We start from the raw sequence: 24,382 nt of genomic DNA, 5'->3' as shown, positions 1-24,382 counted from the left end.
GTGCAGGGGTCCCCTGCGGTCATCCCCCTGCAAAACAGATACACCGCTTTGGGTATTGTTAAGGTGGATGACTCACCAGGGGAGGGCAGGAGCAGCCAAGTTCATGGCACCATGGGTGGCTCTGCTGCACAGGAGGGCAGGAAAAAGGGTGGGAGAGTGATAGTGATAGGGGATTCAATTGTAAAGGGAATAGATAGACGCTTCTGCGGCCGCAACCGAGACTCCATGATGGTATGTTGCCTCCCTGGTGCAAGGGTCAAGGATGTCTCGGAGCGGATGCAGGGCATTCTGAAAAGGGAGGGTGAACAGCCAATTGTCGTGGTGCATATAGGTACTAACGATATAGGTAAAAAAAGGGATGAGGTCCGACAAGGCAAATTTAGGGAGCAAGGAGCTAAATTAAAAAGTCGGACCTCAAAAGTAGAAATCTCAGGATTGCTACCAGTGCCATGTGCTAGTCAGAGTAGGAATCGCAGGATAGCTCAGATGAATACGTGGCTTGAGGAGTGGTGCAGCAGGGAGGGATTCAAATTCCTGGGACATTGGAACCGGTTCTGGGGGAGGTGGGACCAGTACAAACCAGACGGTCTGCACCTGGGTAGGACCGGAGCCAATGTCCTAGGGGGAGTGTTTGCTAGTGCTGTTGAGGAGGAGTTAAACTAATATGGCAGGGGGATGGGAACCTATGCAGGGAGACAGAGGGAAGTAGAATGGGGGCAGAAGCAAAAGATGGAAAGAGGAAAAGTAAAAGAGGAGGGCAGAGAAACCTAAGGCAAAAAGCAAAAAGGGCCACATTACAGCAAACTTCTAAAGGGGTAAAGTGTGGTAGAAAGACAAGCCTGAAGGCTCTGTGCCTCAATGCGAGGAGTATTCGGAATAAGGTGGACGAATTAACTGCGCAGACAGCGGTTAATGGATATGATGTAATTGGCATCACGGAGACATGGCTCCAGGGTGACCAAAGCTGGGAACTCAACATCCAGGGATATTCAACATTTAGGAAGGATAGACAGAAAGGAAAAGGAGGCGGGGTGGCATTGCTGGCTAAAGAGGAAATTAATGCAATAGTAAGAAAGGACGTTAGCTTGGATGATGTGGAATTGGTATGGGTGGAGCTGCGGAATACCAATGGGTAGAAAACGCTTGTGGGAGTTGTGTACAGACCACCAAACAGGAGTAGTAAGGTTGGGGACAGCATCAAACAAGAAATAAGGGATGCATGCAATAAAGGTACAGCAGTTATCATGGGTGACTTTAATCTATATATTGATTGAGCTAACCAAACTGGTAGCAATGGGGTGGAGGAGGATTTTCTGGAGTGTATTAGGGATGGTTTACGAGACCAATATGTCCAGGAACCAACCAGGGAGCTGGCCATCCTATACTGGGTGATGTGTAATGAGAAAGGACCAATTAGCAAACTTGTTGTGCGAGACCCCTTGGGGAGAGTGACCATAACATGGTGGAATTCTTTATTAGGATGGAGAGTGACACAGTTAATTCAGAAACTGGGTCCTGAATTTAAGGAAAGGTAACTTCGAAGGTTTGAGGCGTGAATTGGCTAGAGTAGACTGGCAAATGATACTTGAAGAGTTGACAGTGGATAGGCAATGGCAAACATTTAAAGATCGCATGGATGAACTTCAGCAATTGTACATCCCTGTCTGGAGTAAAAATAAAATGGGGAAGGTGGCTCAACTGTGGCTAGCAAGGGAAATTAAGGATAGTGATAAATCCAAGGAAAAGGCATATAAATTGGCCAGAAAAAGCAGCAAACCTGAGGACTGGGAGAAATTTAGAATTCAGCAGAGGTGGACTAAGGGTTTAATTAAGAGGGGGAAAATAGATTACGAGAAGAACCTTGCCGGGAACATAAAAACTGACTGCAAAAGCTTCTATAGATATGTGAAGAGAAAAAGATTAGTGAAGACAAACATAGGTCCCTTGCAGTCGGATTCAGGTGAATTTATAATGGGGAACAAAGAAATGGCAGACTAATTGAACAAATACTTTGGTTCTGTCTTTACGAAGGAAGATACAAATAACCTTCCGAAAGTACTAGGGGACCGAGGGTCTAGTGAGAAAGAGGAACTGAAGGATATCCTTATTAGGCGGGAAATTGTGTTAGGGAAATTGATGGGATTGAAGGCCAATAAATCCCTGGGGCCTGATAGTCTGCATCCCAGAGAATTAAGGAAGTGGCCCAAGAAATAGTGGATGCATTGCACTCACAGTCTATCGACTTGGGATCAGTTCCTATGGACTGGCGAATAGCTAATGTAACACCACTTTTTAAAAAGGAAGGGAGAGAGAAAGCAGCTAATTATAGACTGGTTAGCCTGACATCAGTAGTGGGGAAAATGTTGGAATCAATCATTAAGGATGAAATAGCAGCGCATTTGGAAAGCAGTGACAGGATCGGTCCAAGTCAGCATGGATTTACGAAAGGGAAATCATGCTTGACAAATCCTCTGGAATTTTTTGAGGATGTAACTAGTAGAATGGACAAGGGAGAACCAGTGGATGTGGTGTATTTGGACTTTCAAAAGGCTTTTGACAAGGTCCCGCACAAGAGATTGGTGTGCAAAATCAAAGCACATGGTATTGGGGGTAATGTACTGGTGTGGATAGAGAATTGGTTGGCAGACAGGAAGCAGAAAGTTGGGATAAACGGGTCCTTTTCATAATGGCAGGCAGTGACTAGTGGAGTGCCGCAGGGCTCAGTGCTGGGACCCCAGCTCTTTACAATATACATCAATGATTTGGATGAAAGAATTGAGTGTAACATCTCCAAGTTTGCAGATGACACTGAACTGGATGGCGGTGTGAGCTGTGAGGGGGACGCTAAGAGGCTGCAGGCTGACTTAGACAGGTTTGGTGAGTGGGCAAATGCATGGCAGATGCAGTATAATGTGGATAAATGTGAGGTTATCCCCTATGGGGGCAAAAATGCGAAGACAGAATATTATCTGAATGGTGGCAGATTAGGAAACGGGGAGGTGCAACGAGACCTGGGTGTCATGGTTAATCAGTCATTGAAAGTTGGCATACAGGTGCAGCAGGCGGTAAAGAAGGCAAATGGTCTGTTGGCCTTCATAGCTAGGGGATTTGAGTATAGGAGCAGGGAGGTCTTACTGCAGTTGTACAGGGCCTTGGTGAGGCCTCACCTGGAATATTGTGTTCAATTTTGGTCTCCTAATCTGAGAAAGGACGTTCTTGCTATTGAGGGAGTGCAGCGAAGGTTCACCAGACTGATTCCTGGGATGGCCGGACTGACATATGAGGAGAGACTGGATCAACTGGGCCTTTATACATTGGAGTTTAGAAGGATGAGAGGGGATCTCATAGAAACATACAAGATTCTGATGGGACGGGACAGGTTAGATGCGGGTAGATTGTTCCCGATGTTGGGGAAGTCCAGAACCAGGGGACAGAGTCTTAGGATAAGGGGTAGGCCATTTAGGACTGAGATGAGGAGAAACTTCATCACTCAGAGAGTTGTTAACCTGTGGAATTCCCTGCCGCAGAGAGTTGTTGATGCCAGTTCATTGAATATATTCAAGAGGGAGTTAGATATGGCCCTCATGGCTAAAGGGATCAAGGGGCATGGAGAGAAAGCAGGAAAGTGGTACTGAGGGAATGATCAGCCATGATCTTATCGAATAGTGGTGCAGGCTCGAATGGCCGAATGGCCTTCTCCTGCATCTATTTTCCATGTTTCTATGTTTCTATGTATTGACGTAGATAGAGAACTGGTTGGCAGACAGGAAGCAAAGAGTGGGAATAAACAGGTCCTTTTCAGAATGGCAGGCAGTGACTCGTGGGCCTACCGCAAGGTTCAGTGCTTGGACCCCAACTATTTACAATATATATAAATGATTTAGACGAAGGAATTGAATTTAATATCTCCAAGTTTGCAGATGACACTAAGCTGTTGGCAGTGTGAGCTGTGAGGAGAATGCTAAGAGGCTGCAGGGAGACTTGGACAGGTTAGGTCAGTGGGAATATGCATGGCAGATGCAGTATAATGTGGATAAGTGTGAGGTTATCCACTTTGGTGGCAAAAACACGAAGGCAGATTATTATCTGAATGGTGACAGATTAGGAAAAGGGGAGGTGCAACGAGACCTGGCTGTCATGGTACATCAGTCATTGATTGGCATGTAGGTACAGCAGGCAGTAAAGAAAGCAAATGGCATGTTGGCCTTCATAGCGAGAGGATTTGAGTATAAGAACAGGGAGATATCACTGCAGTTGTACAGGGCCTTGGTGAGACCACACCTTGAGTATTGTGTGTAGTTTTAGTCTCCTAATCAGAGGAAGGACATTCTTGCTATTCAGGGAGCGCAGCGAAGGTTCACCAGACTGATTCCGGGGATGGCAGGACTGACATAAGAAGAAAGACTGGATCGTCTAGGCTTATATTCACTGGAATTTAGAAGAATGAAAGCGGATCTCAGAAGCATATAAAATTCTGACGGGATTGGGCAGGTTAGATGCAGGAAGAATGTTCCCGATGTCCAGAAGCAGGGGTCACAGTCTAAGGATAAGGGGTAAGCCATCTAGGACCGAAATGAGGAGAAACTTTTTCACCCAGATAATTGTGAACCTGTGGAATTCTCTACCACAGAAAGTTGTTGAGTCCAGTTTGTTGGATATATTCAAAAGGGAGTTAGATGTGGCCCTTACGGCTAAAGGGATTAGAGGGTATGGAGAGAAGGCAGGAGCGGGGTACTGAAGTTGCATGATCAGCCATGGTCATATTGAATGGTGGTGCAGGCTCAAAGGGCCGAATGGCCTACTCCTGCACTTATTTTCTATGTTTCTATGTTTCTAAGGCATGAGTCAGGAGTATGATGGAATACTCTCCACTTGCCTGAATGAGTGCAGCTCCAACAATACTCAAGAAGCTCGACCCCATCCAGAACAAAGCAGTCTGCTTGATTGGTACTCCATCCACCAATTAAACATTCACACCGTCCACACCAGTGCATTGCGGCTGCAGTGTGTACCATCTACAAGATGCACTGCAGCAACTCACCAAGGCTTCTTCGACAGCAACCCACAATTTCTAACACTTGGAAGGACAAGGCCAGCAGGCACATGGGAACACCATCACCTCCAAGTTCCCCTCCAAGTCACACACCGTCCCAACTTGGACATGTATTGCTGTTCCTTGATTTTTGCTGGGTCAAAATCCTGGAACTTGCTACATAACAGCACTACAGAACTCCCTACATAACAGCATGGTAGGAGCACCTTAACCACATGGACTGCACCAGTTCAAGAAAATGGCTCACCACCATCTTCTTAATGGCAACGATGGTCTTGCCAGTGATGCCAACATCCTGGGAATGTATAAATAAGTTAACTAAAACAGATCCCAATTTGCAGATTACAAATGGCTTCTTGCCTGAAATTGGTATGCACTTTGGCCGTCCATCTCAGGGTTCCACCAAAAAACAACAACTTGCATTTATATAGCACTTTTAACATAGTAAAATGTCCCAAGGTGCTTCACAGGTGTGATTATCAAATGGAATTTGACACTGAGCCACATATTAGGCCAGGCAACCAAAAGCTTGGTCAAAGACGTATGTTTTAAAGAGCATCCTAACAACACATTTATATAGTGTCTTTAACCTAATAAAATGTCCCAAGGTGCTTCACAGGAGTGTTCACAAACAAAATTTGACACCGAGTCACATAAGGTGATATTGGGGCAGACAACCAATAGCTTGGTTGAAGAGGTTTTTAGGAGCATTTTAAAGGAAGAAAGAGGTAGAGAAGCACAGAGGTTTAGGGAGGCAATTCCAGAGCTTAGGGCCTAGGCAGCTGAAGGCACGACTGTCAATGGTGGAGTGATCAAAATTGAGGATGCGCAACAGACCAGAATTGGAGGTGCACAGATATATCGGAGGGTGGTAGGGCAGGAGGGCTTTACAGAGATAGGGAGGGGCAAGACCATAGAGGGATTGAAAAACAAGGATGAGAATTTTAAAATGAAGGCATTGCTCAACCAGGTAAGTTAGTGAGCACAAGGGAGATGGGGGAACAGGACTTGTTGCGAGTTAGGACATGGGGCAGCAGAGTTTGGAAAAAGCTCAAATTTATAGAGGGTGGGAGGGGAAGATGAGAGGCCAGCCATGAGTGCATTGGAATAGTCAAGTCTAGAGATAACAGAGACATGGATGAGGGTTTCAGCAGCAGATGAACTGAAGCAGGTGTGGAGTCAGGCAGGCCGAACTTCTGCTGCTGCATGGGCCACATCGGTCCCTTTGGCACGTCAAGCGGTGGTCGGACGTCCCTACCCTGCCCCAATCCTTGCTATCTTCTCCTTCCTTTTCCCAGTCCACCCAAGCTTCCCCAAGGGGCATCAAGCAAACCATGCCTTTGGCTTTGGATAGAGCTTGAGTCAAGCTTTGGATTTTTTCTTGGCAGGGCCCGTGATTTCCACTTTCAAACCCCCTACTGCTAGCTACTCTGTAAGCTGTCTTAATATCTCTCCGTTGCCCCTCCAGCCCGTCAACTTTAACCCGTTAAATGGGCGTTCTCCTCCCGTACAGCCTGCTCGTTGAGCTTGGCCTCAGTGACCTGGCATTGCAGGTACTTCCTGGTGTTATGGGAGGTTTCCGCCTGAGTACGCCTTTCCTGCCTCTCCTCGCATAACGCATCCACTAATCTGTTCCCCACTGTGGTCCTTGCGGCTGACTGCTCCTCTGATTCTTGGAGCTCTGCCTTAAGCTTACCAACCTGCTCCCAAGGAGCAGCTGGACTTGCTTCTGCAAACACAGGGGCCAAATGGCCTTCTCTTTTGCCTTTTTGTGCTCCTTACTCCTTATCTAGTCAGCAGCTATGTCCTCAGGACTCTCAGCCTGCAACAGGTCTAACACCCATTGCTGTGTTACATTAACTTTTCCGAATACGTATGAGGAAATCCTATCCCCCATTGCCGATCGCTTGACCTTGAGATCTTCCATAACTGTCTGTTCACTCAAATACCAGGGTCCCTTCATGGTCGCCAGATTCTGTAAGTGGTTTTGCCCTTGATGGTTTCGAAGCACCCCGCCTTACAACAGTTCTAGACCTGGGAATTATAGTGGTGAACAGAATACACAATTATAGACAGATCTTTCGGTCTCAACTGTCACAATGCTTTTATTCAAGTTAAAGCACACACCTGCGCTCAGTAAAAACACACCCTGGTGTGTAAAACAAATAAACAGTACAACACACAACACTGGTCCGTCTGAACAGGCCCCTATCGCGAAGTACCCATGAATAAAACACCCCTGCTTGGCTCAATAGAGCACAACTGAATCTGTCCAACGGATTGTGCTCCACGCAGAAACCTCCCTACAAACCCCTGAGGCTTGGTTGGGACACACCACACCCCTTCTGCGGTGGTCTAAAGGATGTGTGGGCTGGGATAATGCTCACCAGTTACCCCTCTGGCTTACTTGCTGCTTCTCCCGATGAGGCATATCTTCTAGTTTCATACCAATCTGTGGTTTCCAAGTTGCGCCTCAAGGTCAGCTTCCCAATTGAAATAGTGAGGCTCTCTTTGTTCATAGATGGTTTCTTCTCTCCATCCCAAACGGAGTGCTCGGTCCTTGAGTGCGTTGAATGAAGCAAGCAAGAGTAGAAGAGGAGAGAGAGAGATGGCTGTAAACTGCCGTCTCCTATACCTGAAAAATGCTTCTGAATTCTCGCGGCAAAAATCAGTCCTTTACCTGAAACAGTCCAACTAAAAGCAATGAATCACATCTTTGTTATTGGGATATTCCTGGGGATAAAGGCTCCAACGAGTCTGGGTGGCCAAATAGCTTCCTTTGACTTCCGGTGTCCCTGATGACTACGTGTGCGGGGAGTGTATCCGCCTCCAGCTCCTGACTGAGCGCGTTGCGGAATTGGAGCTGAGGGTGGATTCACTCTGGAGCATCCACGATGCTGAGAACGATGTGAGTAGCACGTGTAGCGAATTGGTCTTACCGCAGGAGAAGGATCCACAGTCAGCTAGGGAATGGAAGACCAGCAGGAAGAGTAGTGCAAGGAAGGTAGTGCAGGGGTCCCCTGTGGTCATCCCCCTGCAAAACAGATACACTGCTTTGAGTGCTGTTGAGGGGGATGACTCATCAGGGGAGGGCAGCAGCAACGAAGTTCATGGCACCGTGGCTGGCTCTGTTGCACAGGAGGGCAGGAAAAAGAGTGGGAGAGCAATAGTGATTGGGGATTCAATTGTGAGGGGAATAGATAGGTGTTTCTGCGGCCGCAACCGAGACTCCAGGATGGTATGTTGCCTCCCTGATGCAAGGGTCAAGGATGTCTCGGAGCGGGTGCAGGAGATTCTAAAAAGGGAGGGAGAACAGCTAGTTGTCGTGGTGCACATTGGTACCAATGACATATGTAAAAAAAGGGATGAGGTCCTACGAAACGAATTTAAGGAGCTAGGAGCTAAATTAAAAAGTAGGACCTCAAAAGTAGTAATCTCGGGATTGCTACCAGTGCCACGTGCTAGTCAGAGTAGGAATCGCAGGATAGCGCAGATGAATACGTGGCTTGAGCAGTGGTGCAGCAGGGAGGGATTCAAATTCCTGGGGCATTGGAACCGGTTCTGGGGAAGGTGGGACCAGTACAAACCGGACGGTCTGCACCTGGGCAGGACCGGAACCAATGTCCGAGGGGGAGTGTTTGCTAGTGCTGTTGGGGAGGGTTTAAACTAATATGGCAGGGGGATGGGAACCTATGCAGGGAGACAGAGGGAAACAAAAAGGAGACAAAAGCAAAAGACAGAAAGGAGATGATGAAAAGTGGAGGGCAGAGAAACCCAAGAAAAAGAACAAAAAGGGCCACTGTACAGCAAAATTCTAAAAGGAGAAAGGGTGTTAAAAAAAACAAGCCAGAAGGCTTTGTGTCTTAATGCAAGGAGTATCCATAATAAGGTGGATGAATTAACTGTGCAAATAGATGTTAACAAATATGATGTGATTGGGATTACGGAGACGTGGCTCCAGGTTGATCAGGGCTGGGAACTCAACATCCAGGGGTATTCAACATTCAGGAAGGATAGAATAAAAGGAAAAGGAGGTGGGGTAGCATTGCTGGTTAAAGAGGAGATTAATGCAATAGTTAGGAAAGACATTAGCTTGGATGATGTGGAATCTATATGGGTAGAGCTGCAGAACACCAAAGGGCAAAAAACATTAGTGGGAGTTGTGTACAGACCTCCAAACAGTAGTAGTGATGTTGGGGAGGGCATCAAACAGGAAATTAGGGGTGCATGCAATAAAGGTGCAGCAGTTATAATGGGTGACTTTAATATGCACATAGATTGGGCTAGCCAAACTGGAAGCAATACGGTGGAGGAGGATTTACTAGAGTGCACAAGGGATGGTTTTCTAGACCAATATGTCGAGGAACCAACTAGGGGGAGGCCATCTTAGACTGGGTGTTGTGTAATGAGAGAGGATTAATTAGCAATCTCGTTGTGCGAGGCCCCTTGGGGAAGAGTGACCATAATATGGTGGAATTCTGCATTAGGATGGAGAATGAAACAATTAATTCAGAGACCATAGTCCAGAACTTAAAGAAGGCTAACTTTGAAGGTATGAGGCGTGAATTGGCTAGGATAGATTGGCGAATGATACTTAAGGGGTTGACTGTGGATGGGCAATGGCAGACATTTAGAGACCGCATGGATGAACTACAACAATTGTACATTCCTGTCTGGCGTAAAAATAAAAAAGGGAAGGTGGCTCAACCGTGGCTATCAAGGGAAATCAGGGATAGTATTAAAGCCAAGAAAGTGGCATACAAATTGGCCAGAAATAGCAGCGAACCCGGGGACTGGAAGAAATTTAGAACTCAGCAGAGGAGGACAAAGGGTTTGATTAGGGCAGGGAAAATGGAATACGAGAAGAAGCTTGCAGTAAACATTAAGACGGATTGCAAAAGTTTCTATAGGTATGTAAAGAGAAAAAGGTTAGTAAAGACAAACATAGGTCCCCTGCAGTCAGAATCAGGAGAAGTCATAACGGGGAACAAAGAAATGGCAGACCAATTGAACAAGTACTTTGGTTCGGTATTCACTAAGGAGGACACAAACAACCTTCCGGATATAAAAGGGGTCAGAGGGTCTAGTAAGGAGGAGGCACTGAGGGAAATCCTTATTAGTCGGGAAATTGTGTTGGGGAAATTGATGGGATTGAAGGCCGATAAATCCCCAGGGCCTGATGGACTGCATCCCAGAGTACTTAAGGAGGTGGCCTTGGAAATAGCGGATGCATTGACAGTCATTTTCCAACATTCCATTGACTCTGGATCAGTTCCTATCGAGTGGAGGGTAGCCAATGTAACCTCACTTTTTAAAAAAGGAGGGAGAGAGAAAACAGGGAATTATAGACCAGTAAGCCTGACCTCAGTAGTGGGTAAAATGATGGAATCAATTATTAAGGATGTCATAGCAGCGCATTTGAAAAGAGGTGACATGATAGGTCCAAGTCAGCATGGATTTGTGAAAGGGAAATCATGCTTGACAAATCTTCTGGAATTTTTTGAGGATGTTTCCAGTAGAGTGGACAAGGGAGAACCAGTTGATGTGGTATATTTGGACTTTCAGAAGGCTTTCGACAAGGTCCCACACAAGAGATTAATGTGCAAAGTTAAAGCACATGGGATTGGGGGTAGTGTGCTGATGTGGATTGAGAACTGGTTGTCAGACAGGAAGCAAAGAATAGGAGTAAATGGGTACTTTTTAGAATGGCAGGCAGTGACTAGTGGGGTACCGCAAGGTTCTGTGCTGGGGCCCCAGCTGTTTACACTGTACATTAATGATTTAGATGAGGGGATTAAATGTAGTATCTCCAAATTTGCGGATGACACTAAGTTGGGTGGCAGTGTGAGCTGCGAGGAGGATGCTATGAGACTGGAGAGTGACTTGGATAGGTTAGGTGAGTGGGCAAATGCATGGCAGATGAAGTATTATGTGGATAAATGTGAGGTTATCCACTTTGGTGGTAAAAACAGAGAGACAGACTATTATCTGAATTGTGACAGATTAGGAAAAGGGGAGGTGCAAAGAGACCTGGGTGTCATGATACATCAGTCATTGAAGGTTGGCATGCAGGTACAGCAGGCAGTTAAGAAAGCAAATGGCATGTTGGCCTTCATAGCGAGGGGATTTGAGTACAGGGGCAGGGAGGTGTTGCTACAGTTGTACAGGGCCTTGGTGAGGCCATACCTGGAGTATTGTGTACAGTTTTGGTATCCGAACTTGAGGAAGGACATGCTTGCTATTGAGGGAGTGCAGTGAAGATTCACCAGACTGATTCCCAGGATGGTGGGAATGACCTATCAAGAAAGACTGGATCAACTGGGCTTGTATTTACTGGAGTTCAGAAGAATGAGAGGGGACCTCATAGAAACGTTTAAAATTCTGATGGGTTTAGACAGGTTAGATGCAGGAAGAATGTTCCCAATGTTGGGGAGGTCCAGAACCAGGGGTCACAGTCTAAGGATAAGGGGTAAGCCATTTAGGACCAAGGTGAGGAGAAACTTCTTCACCCAGAGAGTGGTGAACCTGTGGAATTCTCTACCACAGAAAGTTGTTGAGGCTAATTCACTAAATATATTCAAGAGGGAGTTAGATGAAGTCCTTACTACTAGGGGGATCAAGGGGTATGGCGAGAAAGCAGGAAGGGAGTACTGAAGTTGCATGTTCAGCCATGAACTCATTGAATGGCGGTGCAGGCTAGAAGGGCCGAATGGCCTACTCCTGCACCTATTTTCTATGTTTCTATGTTTCTATGTCCTGAAGTTCCCGCACTCCGGGACTCTCACTCATTTCGATGGCTTTGAGCCCTGACCAGTTTACTCACTGAACTCTCACTGATGGGTTCCCATTACATGACCAAGGGTCCTCCATCTCACTTCAGCCATCCCAGACTATCCCCGCCCACCTGATGTGTATTCCTGTGCAATATGCCTGCGTCTTTCCCAAGTCATGCTGTCAGCTCTTCTGAAATATGAAAAAGCAATGTCCAAAACTTAAAGTCCAAAATGTTTTCGCCGATGCTGTTGATGTTTACGCCAATTCTTACAACCTCTCCACCGCTTTACCTCGCTTCTCCTCCACCACAAACTCAGTTCCCTAGCCACTGACTCCTTCCCTCTCCCTGGCAACTGTTTGAGGCTGAACCAGACTGTTCACAACCTTGGGTGTAGTCATTCGCTCCGAAATGAGCTTCTGACCACATATCCGCGCCATCATGAAGACTTCCACCTCTGTAACATCGCCCGACTCCACACCTGTTTCAGGACCAAGAAGTGATGACCCTGCGTGGGACCTCCCTTTATGTACCTGAATGACCAGGTGAGGAGTGTCTCCCACAAGTTCATCCCTGTGGTCAAGGTGTGCATTTCTCAGGTGTATACAGTGTAGAGTGTTGTTACATAAAGGTTACAGTTATGTGAAGGTTACAAACACGACATCACCTCCCCCCAACGTCTTTGGGTCAAAGATTGAGTCTTTCAGGCATTCGACGCTCTCTCGCCGCAGTTGGGGCTCTGGTGGTTGAGCCTTGGCATGTGTCTCTGTCGCCTGAGGTGATTCCGGCCTGTCCGGGTTGGCCGTAGGGACTGTACATGCTAGTGAATGTCCTTGTTGCTCGTTCACTGGCAGTGTTGTGGGTAGCATCTCTTGATCTTCCTCAGTGTCCATGCTGAACCTTTTCTTTACTTGGTCCAGATGTTTGCGGCATATCTGCCCATTGTTGAGTCTGACTTCTATGACCCTATTCCCATCTTTGCAAATTACAGTGCCCTCAAGCCACTTGGGTCCCAAAGCGTGATTGAGAACGAATACAGGATCATTGATTTCTATGCATCTCCCCACTAAGTTGCGATCATGGCACTCGATTTGGGACTGGCGCTTGCCCTCAACAATGTCTGACAGGGTTGGATGAATGAGGGACAGCCGCGTTTTAAACATGCATTTCATGAGTAGTTCCGCGGGTGGGACTCCCGTGAGCGAATGCGGGCGGGACCTATAGGCCAGCACGAGGCGCGATAGGCGGTACTGAAGGGAGGGTCCTTGAATCCGGAGCATGCCCTGTTTTATGATTTGAACCGCATGTTCCGCATGGCCATTGGAAGCCGGCTTGAACGGTGCAGTCCTGACATGTTTGATACCATTACTCAACATAAACTCCTGGAATTCATAGCTAGTGAAAAACAGGCCATTGTTGCTAACCAGGATGTCCGGCAAGCCGTGGGTCACAAAGACCATCCGCAGACTCTCCACACTGGTGGATGTCGTGCACGAATTCAATATGATGCACTCGATCCATTTCGAGTATGCATCGACAACAATCAGGAACATTTTTCCCATGAACGGGCCCGCGTAATCTACGTGAATACATGACCATGGCCTGGTGGGGTCTCCCTGGCGGCATTTCCCAGCTGAGCACACGTCATGCACCTGCGAACCCAGTGTTCCAGGTCTGAGTCAATTCCCGGCCACCATACATGTGACTGGGCAAAGGCCTTCAATAGCACAATGCCTGGGTGCTCGCTGTGGAGTTCCCTGATGAATGCTTCCCTTCCTTTCTGGGGCATGACTACCCGGCTGCCCTATAGCAGGCAGTCGGCTTGGATGGAGAGCTCGTCTATCCGTCTGTGAAATGGTCTGACTTCCTCGGGGCACGCTCCGTGTGCGGGCGCCCAATCCCCAATCAGGACACATTTCTTTATCAGGGATAGGAGGGGATCTCTACTGATCCAGATTTTGATCTGGTGGGCTGTGATGGGGGAGCCTGCGGTGTTGAAAGCCTCAACGGCCATGACCATCTCCGCGCTTTGCTCCGATGCCACTTCAGTGGTCGTCAGTGGGAGCCTGCTGAGTGCGTCAGCGCAATTTTCGGTGCCTGTCCGGTGCCATATGGTGTCGTCATACGCAGCCAGTGTGAGGGCCCATCGCTGTATGCAAGCTGACGCATTGGCATTGACAGCTTTGCTGTCGGACAATAGGGATGTTAACGGCTTCTAACTCAAACCTTCTGCCGAAAAGGTACTGGTGCATCTTTTTCACCCCGTAGACACATACGAGTGCTTCCTTTTCAACCATCCCATATCCCCGTTCTGCCTGGGAGAGCGACCTGGAGACATAAGCCACAGGTTGGAGTTGGCCCTCATCATTACTCTGCTGCAACACGCACCCAACCCATAGGATGATGCATCACACGTTAAAACCAGTTTCTTACAGGGGTTTTACAAAGTCAACAGCTTATTAGAACAAAGCAGTTTCCGCACCCGATTGAAAGCCTGTTCTTGACAGTCCCCCCAAAACCATTCACAACCCTTATGCAGGAGCACATGTAGCGGCTCCAACAATGTGCTTAAGTTCGGCAGAAAATTCCCGAACTAGTTCAAGAGTCCCAGGAATGATCGCAACTCCGATGTGTTGCCGGGCCAGGGCGCACGACGGATCGCCTCCGTTTTGGATTCAGTCGGCCGGATCCCATCTGCGGCAACCCTCCTGTCCAAAAATTCGAACTCTGGAGCCAAAAACACACACTTGGACTTTTTTCCAAGCCTACCCGGTCCAGTCGGCGTAGCACCTCCTCCAGGTTGTGGAGGTGTTCCTCAGTGTCTCGAGCTGTGATTAGAATGTCATCTTGGAATACAATTGTTCCAGGAATGGATTTGAGCAAGCTTTCCATGTTCCTCTTGAAGATAGCGGCCACTGAACGAATGCCAAACGGACACCTGCTATAAACAAATAGTTCTTTGTGCGTAGTGATGGTGGTCAGAAGTTTGGATTCTTCAGCCAGTTCCTGAGTCATGTAGGCTGAAGTGAGGTCCAACTTGGTGAACAGCTTGCCATCTGCCAGCGTGGCAAAAAGATCCTCCGCTCTCGGAAGCGGGTATTGGTCCTGTAGTGACACTCGGTTGATGGTGGCCTTGTAGTCGCCACAAATCCTGACCGACCATCCGCTTTAAGGACAGGAACGATGGGGCTTGCCCAGTCACTGAATTCAACAGGGGAAATTATGTCCTCTCTTAGCAGCCTGTCCAACTCACTCTCAATTCTCTCACGCATCACATACGGCATGGCTGTGGCTTTGTGGTGCACTGGTCTAGCGTCCGGAGTGATGCTTATCACTACTTTGGTGCCCTTAAAAGTCCCGACACCTGGTTGAAAAAGTGACTCGAATTTCTGTAGGACCTGTGAGCATGAACTTTGCTCCACAGATGAAATGGCGTGCACATCCCCCCATTTCCAGTTCACCTCGGCTAACCAGCTCCTCCTCAAGAACGCAGGACCATTCCCTGGGACAATCCAGAGTGGCAGCCGGTTCTCCGATCCATTGTGTGTGACCACCAAGTTTGCACTGCCTTGCACTGGGATGATCTCTCTGGTGTACGTGCGTAACTGCGTGTCAATGCGTTCCAGTTTGGGCCTGTTAGCTTTGAGTGGCCATAGTTTTTCAAATTGTTGGGCACTCATAAGTGACTAGCTGGCTCCTGTGTCCAGCTCCACGCGTACCAGGATGCCATTTAATAGGACTTTCATCATCAGAGGTGGTGTTTTGGTATACGAGCTGTGGATGTCTGCCACATGAAACTGCTGGACTTCAGCGTCCATAGCTTTTCCCCAAGCATCAGCCTGCCTTGCAGACCCCTCGTCTGGTTCCTCTGCCTTGTAAACTAACCTCGCTACGGGCTTTCTGCACATTCTTGCCAAATGTCCACTGAAGTTACAGTTTCTACAGATAAATTGTTGAAACCTACAAGCCTTCGCAGCATGTCTGCCACCGCACCTCCAACATGAGCTGAGATTGTTGTGAACAAAGGAACTGTTAACAGGCATTCCTCTCTGATTGTCTCTTTGATTACTCCTGAGCACTCTGTTGGTGAGTGTCTATGGTCCCATTCCGGGACGCATTGTCCCTTGTGATGGCATGAATTGCCGATCCCCCTGCCATTGTCTCTGTTATTGGCCCACTCTAGAGTCTGTTGCTGCCTGGGCGGTGTCGAATTGCCCTTGCCTGCCTGCGGGGTTCTGAGTCGCGTTTACAATGTTAACTCCCTGGTCCATCGCCACGTTGGAACCAGGGCTGCAGGCGTAAATTATCTTGGTCTCCTCTTCCCCTGCCATGAAGGTCTGAGCTATCAACGCTGCCCTTTCCAAAGTCAAGTCCTTGGTCTCAATAAGCTTCCTGAAAATCCCGGCATGACCAATGCCCTCAATGAAGAAATCCCTCAATGTCTCCTCACTGCAGGCACCTGTGAACTTACAGAGGCTGGCCAAACACCGAAGGTCCGCAACAAAATCTGATCTGCTTTGTCCCTCCCGACGCCGGTGTGTATAGAACCGGTGCCGAGCCATGTGTATACTGCTCGCCAGTTTGAGGTGCTCACCAATCAGTGTGCTGAGCTCTTCAAAGGACTTGTCCGCCAGCTTCTCGGGTGTGAGCAGGTCTTTCATCAGCGCATACGTCTTGGATCCACAGCTGGTCAGTAGATGCGGCCTCCGCTTGTCAGCCACTTCCTCTCCCAGCCAGTCCTTCGTGACAAAGCTCTGCTGGAACATCTCAACAAAATCATCCCAGTCCTCACCAACACAGTACCGTTCCTCTGTGCCACCGGTGGCCATCCTCGTGGGTCGTTGAATCCCGTTTCCCGTCGCCAAATGTAGTGTCCTTGCACCTTACTATAGAATCACACGAGACATGTACTGCAGACAAGGTCACTATGTGACCTGAACCTTTATTCCCAGGACCAAGAAGTGCTGACCCTGCGTGGGACCTCCCTTTATATACCTGGATGACCAGGTGAGGAGTGTCTCCCACAAGTTCACCCCCTGTGGTCAAGGTGTGCATTTCTCAGGTGTATACAGTGTACAGTGTTGTTACATAAAGGTTACAGTTAAGTGAAGGTTACAAACATGACAGCTACCACCCTGACTAGCGCACAGCCAGCCTGAGTACCTGTGTTCGCTCACATACGATGAGTGGAGTAGACCATGCGTGAGGATGGGGGTGGAGAAGCTAGAGGGGAAGTACATGGTGGACACTGGAGCTTCGAGTACGGTGATCCATGTGAGTAAACCGACCGATTCACCCTGGTCCAGCAAGGTTCCATTCAGTCTCGTGGGGTTACATAGAAACATAGAAACATAGAAAATAGGTGCAGGAGTAGGCCATTCGGCCCTTCGAGACTGCACCGCCATTCAATGAGTTCATGGCTGAACATGCAACCTCAGTACCCCATTCCGGCTTTCTCGCCAAACCCCTTGATCCCCCTAGTAGTAAGGACTACATCTAACTCCTTTTTGAATATATTTAGTGAATTGGCCTCAACAACTTTCTGTGGTAGAGAATTCCACAGGTTCACCACTCTCTGGGTGAAGAAGTTTCTCCTCATCTCAGTCCTAAATGCCTTACCCCTTATCCTTAGACTGTGACCCCTGGTTCTGGACTTCCCCAACATTGGGAACATTCTTCCTGCATCTAACCTGTCTAAACATGTCAGAATTTCAAACGTTTCTATGAGATCCCCTCTCATTCTGCTGAACTCCAGTGAATACAAGCCCAGTTGATCCAGTCTTTCTTGATATGTCTGTCCCGCCACCCAGGAATCAGTCTGGTGAACCTTCGCTGCACTCCCTCAATAGCAAGAATGTCCTTCCTCAAGTTAGGAGACCAAAACTGTACACAATACTCCAGGTGTGGCCTCACCAAGGCCCTGTACAACTGTAGCAACACCTCCCTGCCCCTGTACTCAAATCTCCTCGCTATGAAGGCCAACATGCCATTTGCTTTCTTAACCGCCTGCTGTACCTGCATGCCAACCTTCAATGACTGATGTAACATGACACCCAGGTCTCGTTGCACCTCCCCTTTTCCTAATCTTTCACCATTCAGATAATAGTCTGTCTCTCTGTTTTTACCACCAAAGTGGATAACCTCACATTTATCCACATTAAACTTCATCTGCCATGACTTTGCCCACTCACCTAACCTATCCAAGTCACTCTGCAGCTTCATAGCATCCTCCTCGCAGCTCACAGTGCCACCCAACTTAATGTCATCCGCAAATTTGGAGATACTACATTTAATCCCCTCGTCCAAATCATTAATGTACAATGTAAACAGCTGGGGCCCCAGCACAGAACCTTGCGGTATCCCACTAGTCACTGCCTGCCATTCTGAAAAGTACCCATTTACTCCTACTCTTTGTTTCCTGTCTGACAACCAGTTCTCAATCCATGTCAGCACACTACCCCCAATCCCATGTGCTTTAACTTTGCACATTAATCTCTTGTGTGAGACCTTGTCGAAAGCCTTCTGAAAGTCCAAATATGCCACATCAACTGGTTCTCCCTTGTCCACTCTACTGGAAACATCCTCAAAAAATTCCAGAAGATTTGTCAAGCATGATTTCCCTTTCACAAATCCATGCTGACTTGGACCTATCATGTCACCTCTTTCCAAATGCGCTGCTATGACATCCTTAATAATTGATTCCATCATTTTACCCACTACTGATGTCAGGCTGACCGGTCGATAATTCCCTGTTTTCTCTCTCCCTCCTTTTTTAAAAAGTGAGGTTACATTGGCTACCCTCCACTCGATAGGAACTGATCCAGAGTCTATGGAATGTTGGAAAATGACTGTCAATGCATCTGCTATTTCCAAGGCCATCTCCTTAAGTACTCTGGGATGCAGTCCATCAGGCCCTGGGGATTTATCGGCCTTCAATTCCATCAATTTCTCCAACACAATTTCCCGACTAATAAGGATTTCCCTCAGTTCCTCCTTCTTACTAGACCCTCTGACCCCTTTTATAAGGTTGTTTGTGTCCTCCTTAGTGAATACCGAACCAAATTGTTCCCCATTATGACTTCCCCTGATTCTGACTGCAGGGGACCTACGTTTGTCTTTACTAACCTTTTTCATTTCACATATCTATAGAAACATTTGCAGTCCGTCTTAATGTTTCCTGCAAGCTTCCTCTCGTACTCTATTTTCCCTGCCCGAATCAAACCCTTTGTCCTCCTCTGCTGAGTTCTAAATTTCTCCCAGTCCCCAGGTTCACTGCTATTTCTGGCCAATTTGTATGCCACTTCCTTGGCTTTAATACTATCCCTGATTTCCCTTGATAGCCACGGTTGAGCCACCTTCCCTTTTTTATTTTTACGCCAGACAGGAATGTACAATTGTTGTAGTTCATCCATGCGGTCTCTAAATGTCTGCCATTGCCCATCCACAGTCAACCCCTTAAGTATCATTCGCCAATCTATCCTAGCCAATTCACACCTCATACCTTCAAATTTAGCCTTCTTTAAGTTCTGGACCATGGTCTCTGAATTAACTGTTTCATTCTCCATCCTAATGTAGAATCCCACCATATTATGGTCACTCTTCCCCAAGTGGCCTCGCACAACGAGATTGCTAATTAATCCTCTCTCATTACACAACACCCAGTCTAAGATGGCCTCCCCCCTAGTTGGTTCCTCGACATATTGGTCTCGAAAACCATCCCTTATGCACTACAGGAAATCCTCCTCCACCGTATTGCTTCCCGTTTGGTTAGCCCAATCTATATGCATATTAAAGTCACCCATGATAACTGCTGCACCTTTATTGCATGCACCCCTAATTTCCTGTTTGATGCCCTCTCCAACATCACTACTACTGTTTGGAGGTCTGTACACAACTCCCACTAATGTTTTTTGCCCTTTGGTGTTCTGCAGCTCTACCCATATAGATTCCACATCATTCAAGCTAATGTCCTGCCTAACTACTGCATTAATCTCCTCTTTAACCAGCAATGCTACCCCACCTCCTTTTCCTTTTATTCTATCCTTCCTGAATGTTGAATACCCATGGATGTTGAGTTCCCAGCCCTGATCATCCTGGAGCCACGTCTCCGTAATCCCAATCACATCATATCCGTTAACATCTATTTGCACAGTTAATTCATCCACCTTATTATGGATACTCCTTGCATTAAGACACAAAGCCTTCAGGCTTGTTTTTTTAACACCCTTTGTCCTTTTAGAATTATGATGTAGTGCCTTTTTGTTTCTTGCCTTTGTTTACTCGGCCTTCCACTGTTGCTTTTTACCTTTCTACCATCTGTTTCTGACTCCATATTACTTCGCCCTATCTCGCTGCTTTGCTGTTGTCAGACAGGAAGCAAAGAGTAGGAGTAAATGGGTACTTTTCAGAATGGCAGGCAGTGACTAGTGGGGTACCGCAAGGTTCTGTGCTGGGGCCCCAGCTGTTTACACTGTACATTAATGATTTAGACGAGGGGATTAAATGTAGTATCTCCAAATTTGCGCATGACACTAAGTTGGGTGGCACTGTGAGCTGCGAGGAGGATGCTATGAGGCTGCAGAGTGACTTGGATAGGTTAGGTGAGTGGGCAAATGCATGGCAGATGAAATATAATGTGGATAAATGTGAGGTTATCCACTTTGGTGGTAAAAACAGAGAGACGGACTATTATCTGAATGGTGGCAGATTAGGAAAAGGGGAGATGCAACGAGACCTGGGTGGTACATCAGTCATTGAAGGTTGGCATGCAGGTACAGCAGGCGGTTAAGAAAGCAAATGGCATGTTGGCCTTCATAGCGAGGGGATTTGAGTACAGGGGCAGGGAGGTGTTGCTACAGTTGTACAGGGCCTTGGTGAGGCCACACCTGGAGTATTGTGTACAGTTTTGGTCTCCTAACCTGAGGAAGGACATTCTTACTATTGAGGGAGTGCAGCGAAGGTTCACCAGACTGATCCCCGGGATGGCGGGACTGACCTATCAAGAAAGACTGGATCAACTGGGCTTGTATTCACTGGAGTTCAGAAAAATGAGAGGGGACCTCATAGAAATGTTTAAAATTTTGATGGGTTCAGACAGGTTAGATGCAGGAAGAATGTTCCCAATGTTGGGGAACTCCAGAACCAGGGGTCACGTCTAAGGATAAGGAATAAGCCATTTAGGACCGAGATGAGGAGAAACTTCCTCACCCAGAGAGTGGTGAACCTGTGGAATTCTCTACCACAGAAAGTTGTTGAGGCCAATTCACTAAATATATTCAAAAAGGAGTTAGATGAAGTCCTTACTACTAGGGGGATGAAGGGGTATGGTGAGAAAGCAGGAATGGGGTACTGAAGTTGCATGTTCAGCCATGAACTCATTGAATGGCGGTACAGTCTCGAAGGGCCGGATGGCCTAGTCCTGCACCTATTTTCTATGTTTCTGTGTTTCTATGCATAGGTTCCCATCTCCCTGCCATATTAGTTTAAACACTCCCGAACTGCATTGGCAAATGTTACCCCCAGGACATCAGTTCCAGTCCTGCCCAGGTGCAGACCATCCCTTTTGTACAGGTACCACTTCCCCCAGAACTGGTTCCAATGTCCCAGGAATTTGAATCCCTCCCTCTTGCACCACTGCTCAAGCCACGTATTTATTCTAACTATCCTGCTCCCTCTACTCTGATTAGCATGTGACACTGGTAGCAATCCAGAGATTACTACCTTTGAGGTCTTACTTTTTAATTTAATTCCTAGCTCCCTAAATTCAGCTTGTAGGACCTCTTCCTGCTTCTTACCTATATCGATGGTACCTGCATATACCACGACAACTGGCTGTTCACCCTCCCTCTCCAGAATGCTCTGCAGCCGCTCCGAGACATCCTTGACCCTTGCACCAGGGAGGCAACATACCATCCTGGAGTCTCGGTTGCGGCCGCAGAAACTCCTATCTATTCCCCTTACAATAGAGGCTCCTACCACTCTCGCTCTCCCACTCTTTTTCCCACCCTTCTGTGCAGCAGAGCCAGCCATGGTGCCATGAACTTGGCTGTTGCTGCCCTCCCCTGATGAGTCATCCTCCTCAACAATACCAAAGCGGTGTATCTGTTTTGCAGGGGGATGACCGCAGGGGACCCCTGCACTACCTTCCTTGCACTGCTCTTCCTGCTGGTCTTCCATTCCCTAGCTAGTACGGGTTCACCAGGAACGAGCAGGCAGGGGCGATGTCCAGACCGTTAACCATAGATTTAGGATTCCTCCACACCAGGTGGGAATGCGTCCTGATAAAGTGGGAGCAGCCAGGGTCAGGATTTCTCAGAGTCAACTTTATGTTAGCCCACAGAATTACAGAGGATTTGAGGAATCACTGCCTTTCTGGCGCAATGGGTTTCGATAAGGAGAAAGAAGTTGTAGTGATCCCAAGGAAAAGGGAAAGAAAAGGCAACACCTAGAGCAATTGGTCAATACAGTACTACCCCGGCCACGTACCAGGTGTACGTGCGGGCCAACCTCACATCGTTCGGCACACACGAGCACGAATGTGGTAGGGTGACGTGAGTGGAAGTCCGAGTACAGGGGGACCCCATGTCATGGCCACAGAAGCAGCACAGTTTCCCCAGAGAGGCAGTGAATCCCTAGTAGCACAGGAAGTGTTGAGGCCCATAGCCACACACATAAATTCGCCATTTTGGCTGGTTAGGAAATTGGACCAGTCATGGAGAGCCACCGTGGGCTATCGGGTGCTCAAGAAAAACATCCTAGCCTGCGCGCGCACAGTCGCGGCCGTAGCTGATCTGATAGGGAGTATTCCAGCAGCTGCAACCACATTTACGATGCTGGACATTTCAAACGGGTTTTGGTCGATTCCACTGAAACAGAAAGAGCAGTACAAGTTTGCTTTCACTTTTAAGGGACAGCAGCATACATGGACATGCCTCCCCCAGGGATTTCATAACAGCCCCTCCATATTCCACCAGTGCATGGCAGATGCCTTAAAGGGATTCAGCAAACTCCAGCAGTTGGTGCAGTATGTGGATGATTTGCTTTTGTTCTCCGATGAGGGGGAGGAGCATGGTCCGCTGCTGGCTGAGCTGCTGGAGCTGCTGAGAGAGACAGGGTTCAAGGTCAATCCTAAGAAAGCTCAGATTGGTCAGAAGGAAGTAAAATTCCTCGGGCCGACCGTGAGAGCTAGGGAAAGGGCCAAACGGAAGGCGGTACAGGAGTTACCAGCCCACCACAACAGTGACGGGGGTGAGATCCTTCCTGGGGCTCACGGGGTACTGCAGGGATTTTATTGAAGATTACACCACCATGGCAGCCCCTCTGCTTCGACTCCTCCACAAATGAGTCGGATGGGAGTGGGATGAGGACTGCACAGCAGCGTTTAATCGCCTCAAGGGAGACCTGAAGACGACACTCGCTTTAGGGATGATTAATGGTGGGGAGGACTTCTTTTTGGAAGTAGCAGCTGTACGAATTCGGCGAAAACACAAGTTTTGGGCTTTGCTTGGACATATTTTCTGTTACTGCAGAGGAGCAGACATCACTGACTTGGGGCAGGACCAAATATGTTTAACTTGAATACACATCAGCTGGACGGGAATGAATCAATAGCTGAAATCAGGAACATCATGGTTAATGGACGTCTTTTGTCATATAATGGGAACCCATCAGAAAGACATTAATTAAAGTGGCCCGTGTTCAGGCCATTGAAAGACAAAGGAAATGATGTGGCCACCCAGACTTTTCGGAGCCACACGTCGAGGTACAGCCCAGTTGACAAAGGAATAGGCCAAAGACTTGGTTTTGCTTTTCAGTTGGACTGCCTCAGGCAATCGGACAGTTGAACTTTTGGCGTGAGAAGAAGCATCTTGCAGGTATAAGAGATGGCAGTTTGCAGCCATCTCTCTCTCTCTCTCTCTCTCTGCCCTCTTCTATGCCTGCTTGCTTCATTCAATGCACAAGGACTGAGCACTCCATCTGGGACGGAGAGAAGAGGAAAGAGAGCCTCGCTATTTCGACTGGGAAACTGACCTTGAGACTGGACTTGACTACCACAGATTGGTACAGATCCAGAAGATATGTCTCATTGGGAGAAGCAGCAAGTAAGCCAGAGGGGTAATTGGTGAGCATTTATCCCAGCCGACACATCTTTAAGACCACCGCATAGTGTGAAAGGGTGTCGTGTGTCCCAGCCAAGTCTTAGGGGTTTTAGTGGGGAGGTTTTAGCATCATAAGTGTACGCACAATTCTGTTGGTCAGATTTCAGAGGTGCACTTTTGAATCCGAGCTGGGGTGTTTTAGACGTGGGTACTTCGCGTTAGGGGCCTGTTCAGCCGGGTCAGAGTTGTGTGTTATACTGTGTTTGTTTGTTTTACACACCAGGGTATATTTTTACTGGGTGCAGGTGTGAGCTTTAACTTGAATAAAGGCATTGTGACAGTTGAGACTGAAAGATCTGGCTATAACTGTGTATTTCTGCTCACCATGTAATTCTGGTGTCTAGAACTGTTGTAAGAGGGATGATTCGAAACCACTAAGGGCAAAACCACTGACAGAAT

General features: G+C 47.7%; 1 protein-coding gene across 1 annotated transcript in view; it reads right to left on the bottom strand.

Moving 5' to 3' along the window:
- The window catches only part of LOC139255865 (kinase non-catalytic C-lobe domain-containing protein 1), a 308,421-nt gene extending 293,581 nt beyond the window's left edge, over nucleotides 1-14,840 (bottom strand). The window contains exons 1-2 of the mRNA XM_070874040.1: nucleotides 14,595-14,840; nucleotides 5,239-5,348 (exon numbers count right to left, since the gene is read on the bottom strand). Coding sequence (XP_070730141.1) covers nucleotides 5,239-5,348; nucleotides 14,595-14,840 — 356 coding nt within the window. The remainder of the gene's footprint in view (nucleotides 1-5,238; nucleotides 5,349-14,594) is intronic.
- Nucleotides 14,841-24,382: the final 9,542 nt, after the last annotated feature.

Source organism: Pristiophorus japonicus, chromosome 3 (genome assembly GCF_044704955.1).
Source record: "Pristiophorus japonicus isolate sPriJap1 chromosome 3, sPriJap1.hap1, whole genome shotgun sequence".
NCBI lineage: Eukaryota > Metazoa > Chordata > Chondrichthyes > Pristiophoridae > Pristiophorus > Pristiophorus japonicus.
The sequence above is the reverse complement of the archived record's forward strand: the minus strand, read 5'-3'. Positions and strand labels throughout refer to the sequence as shown.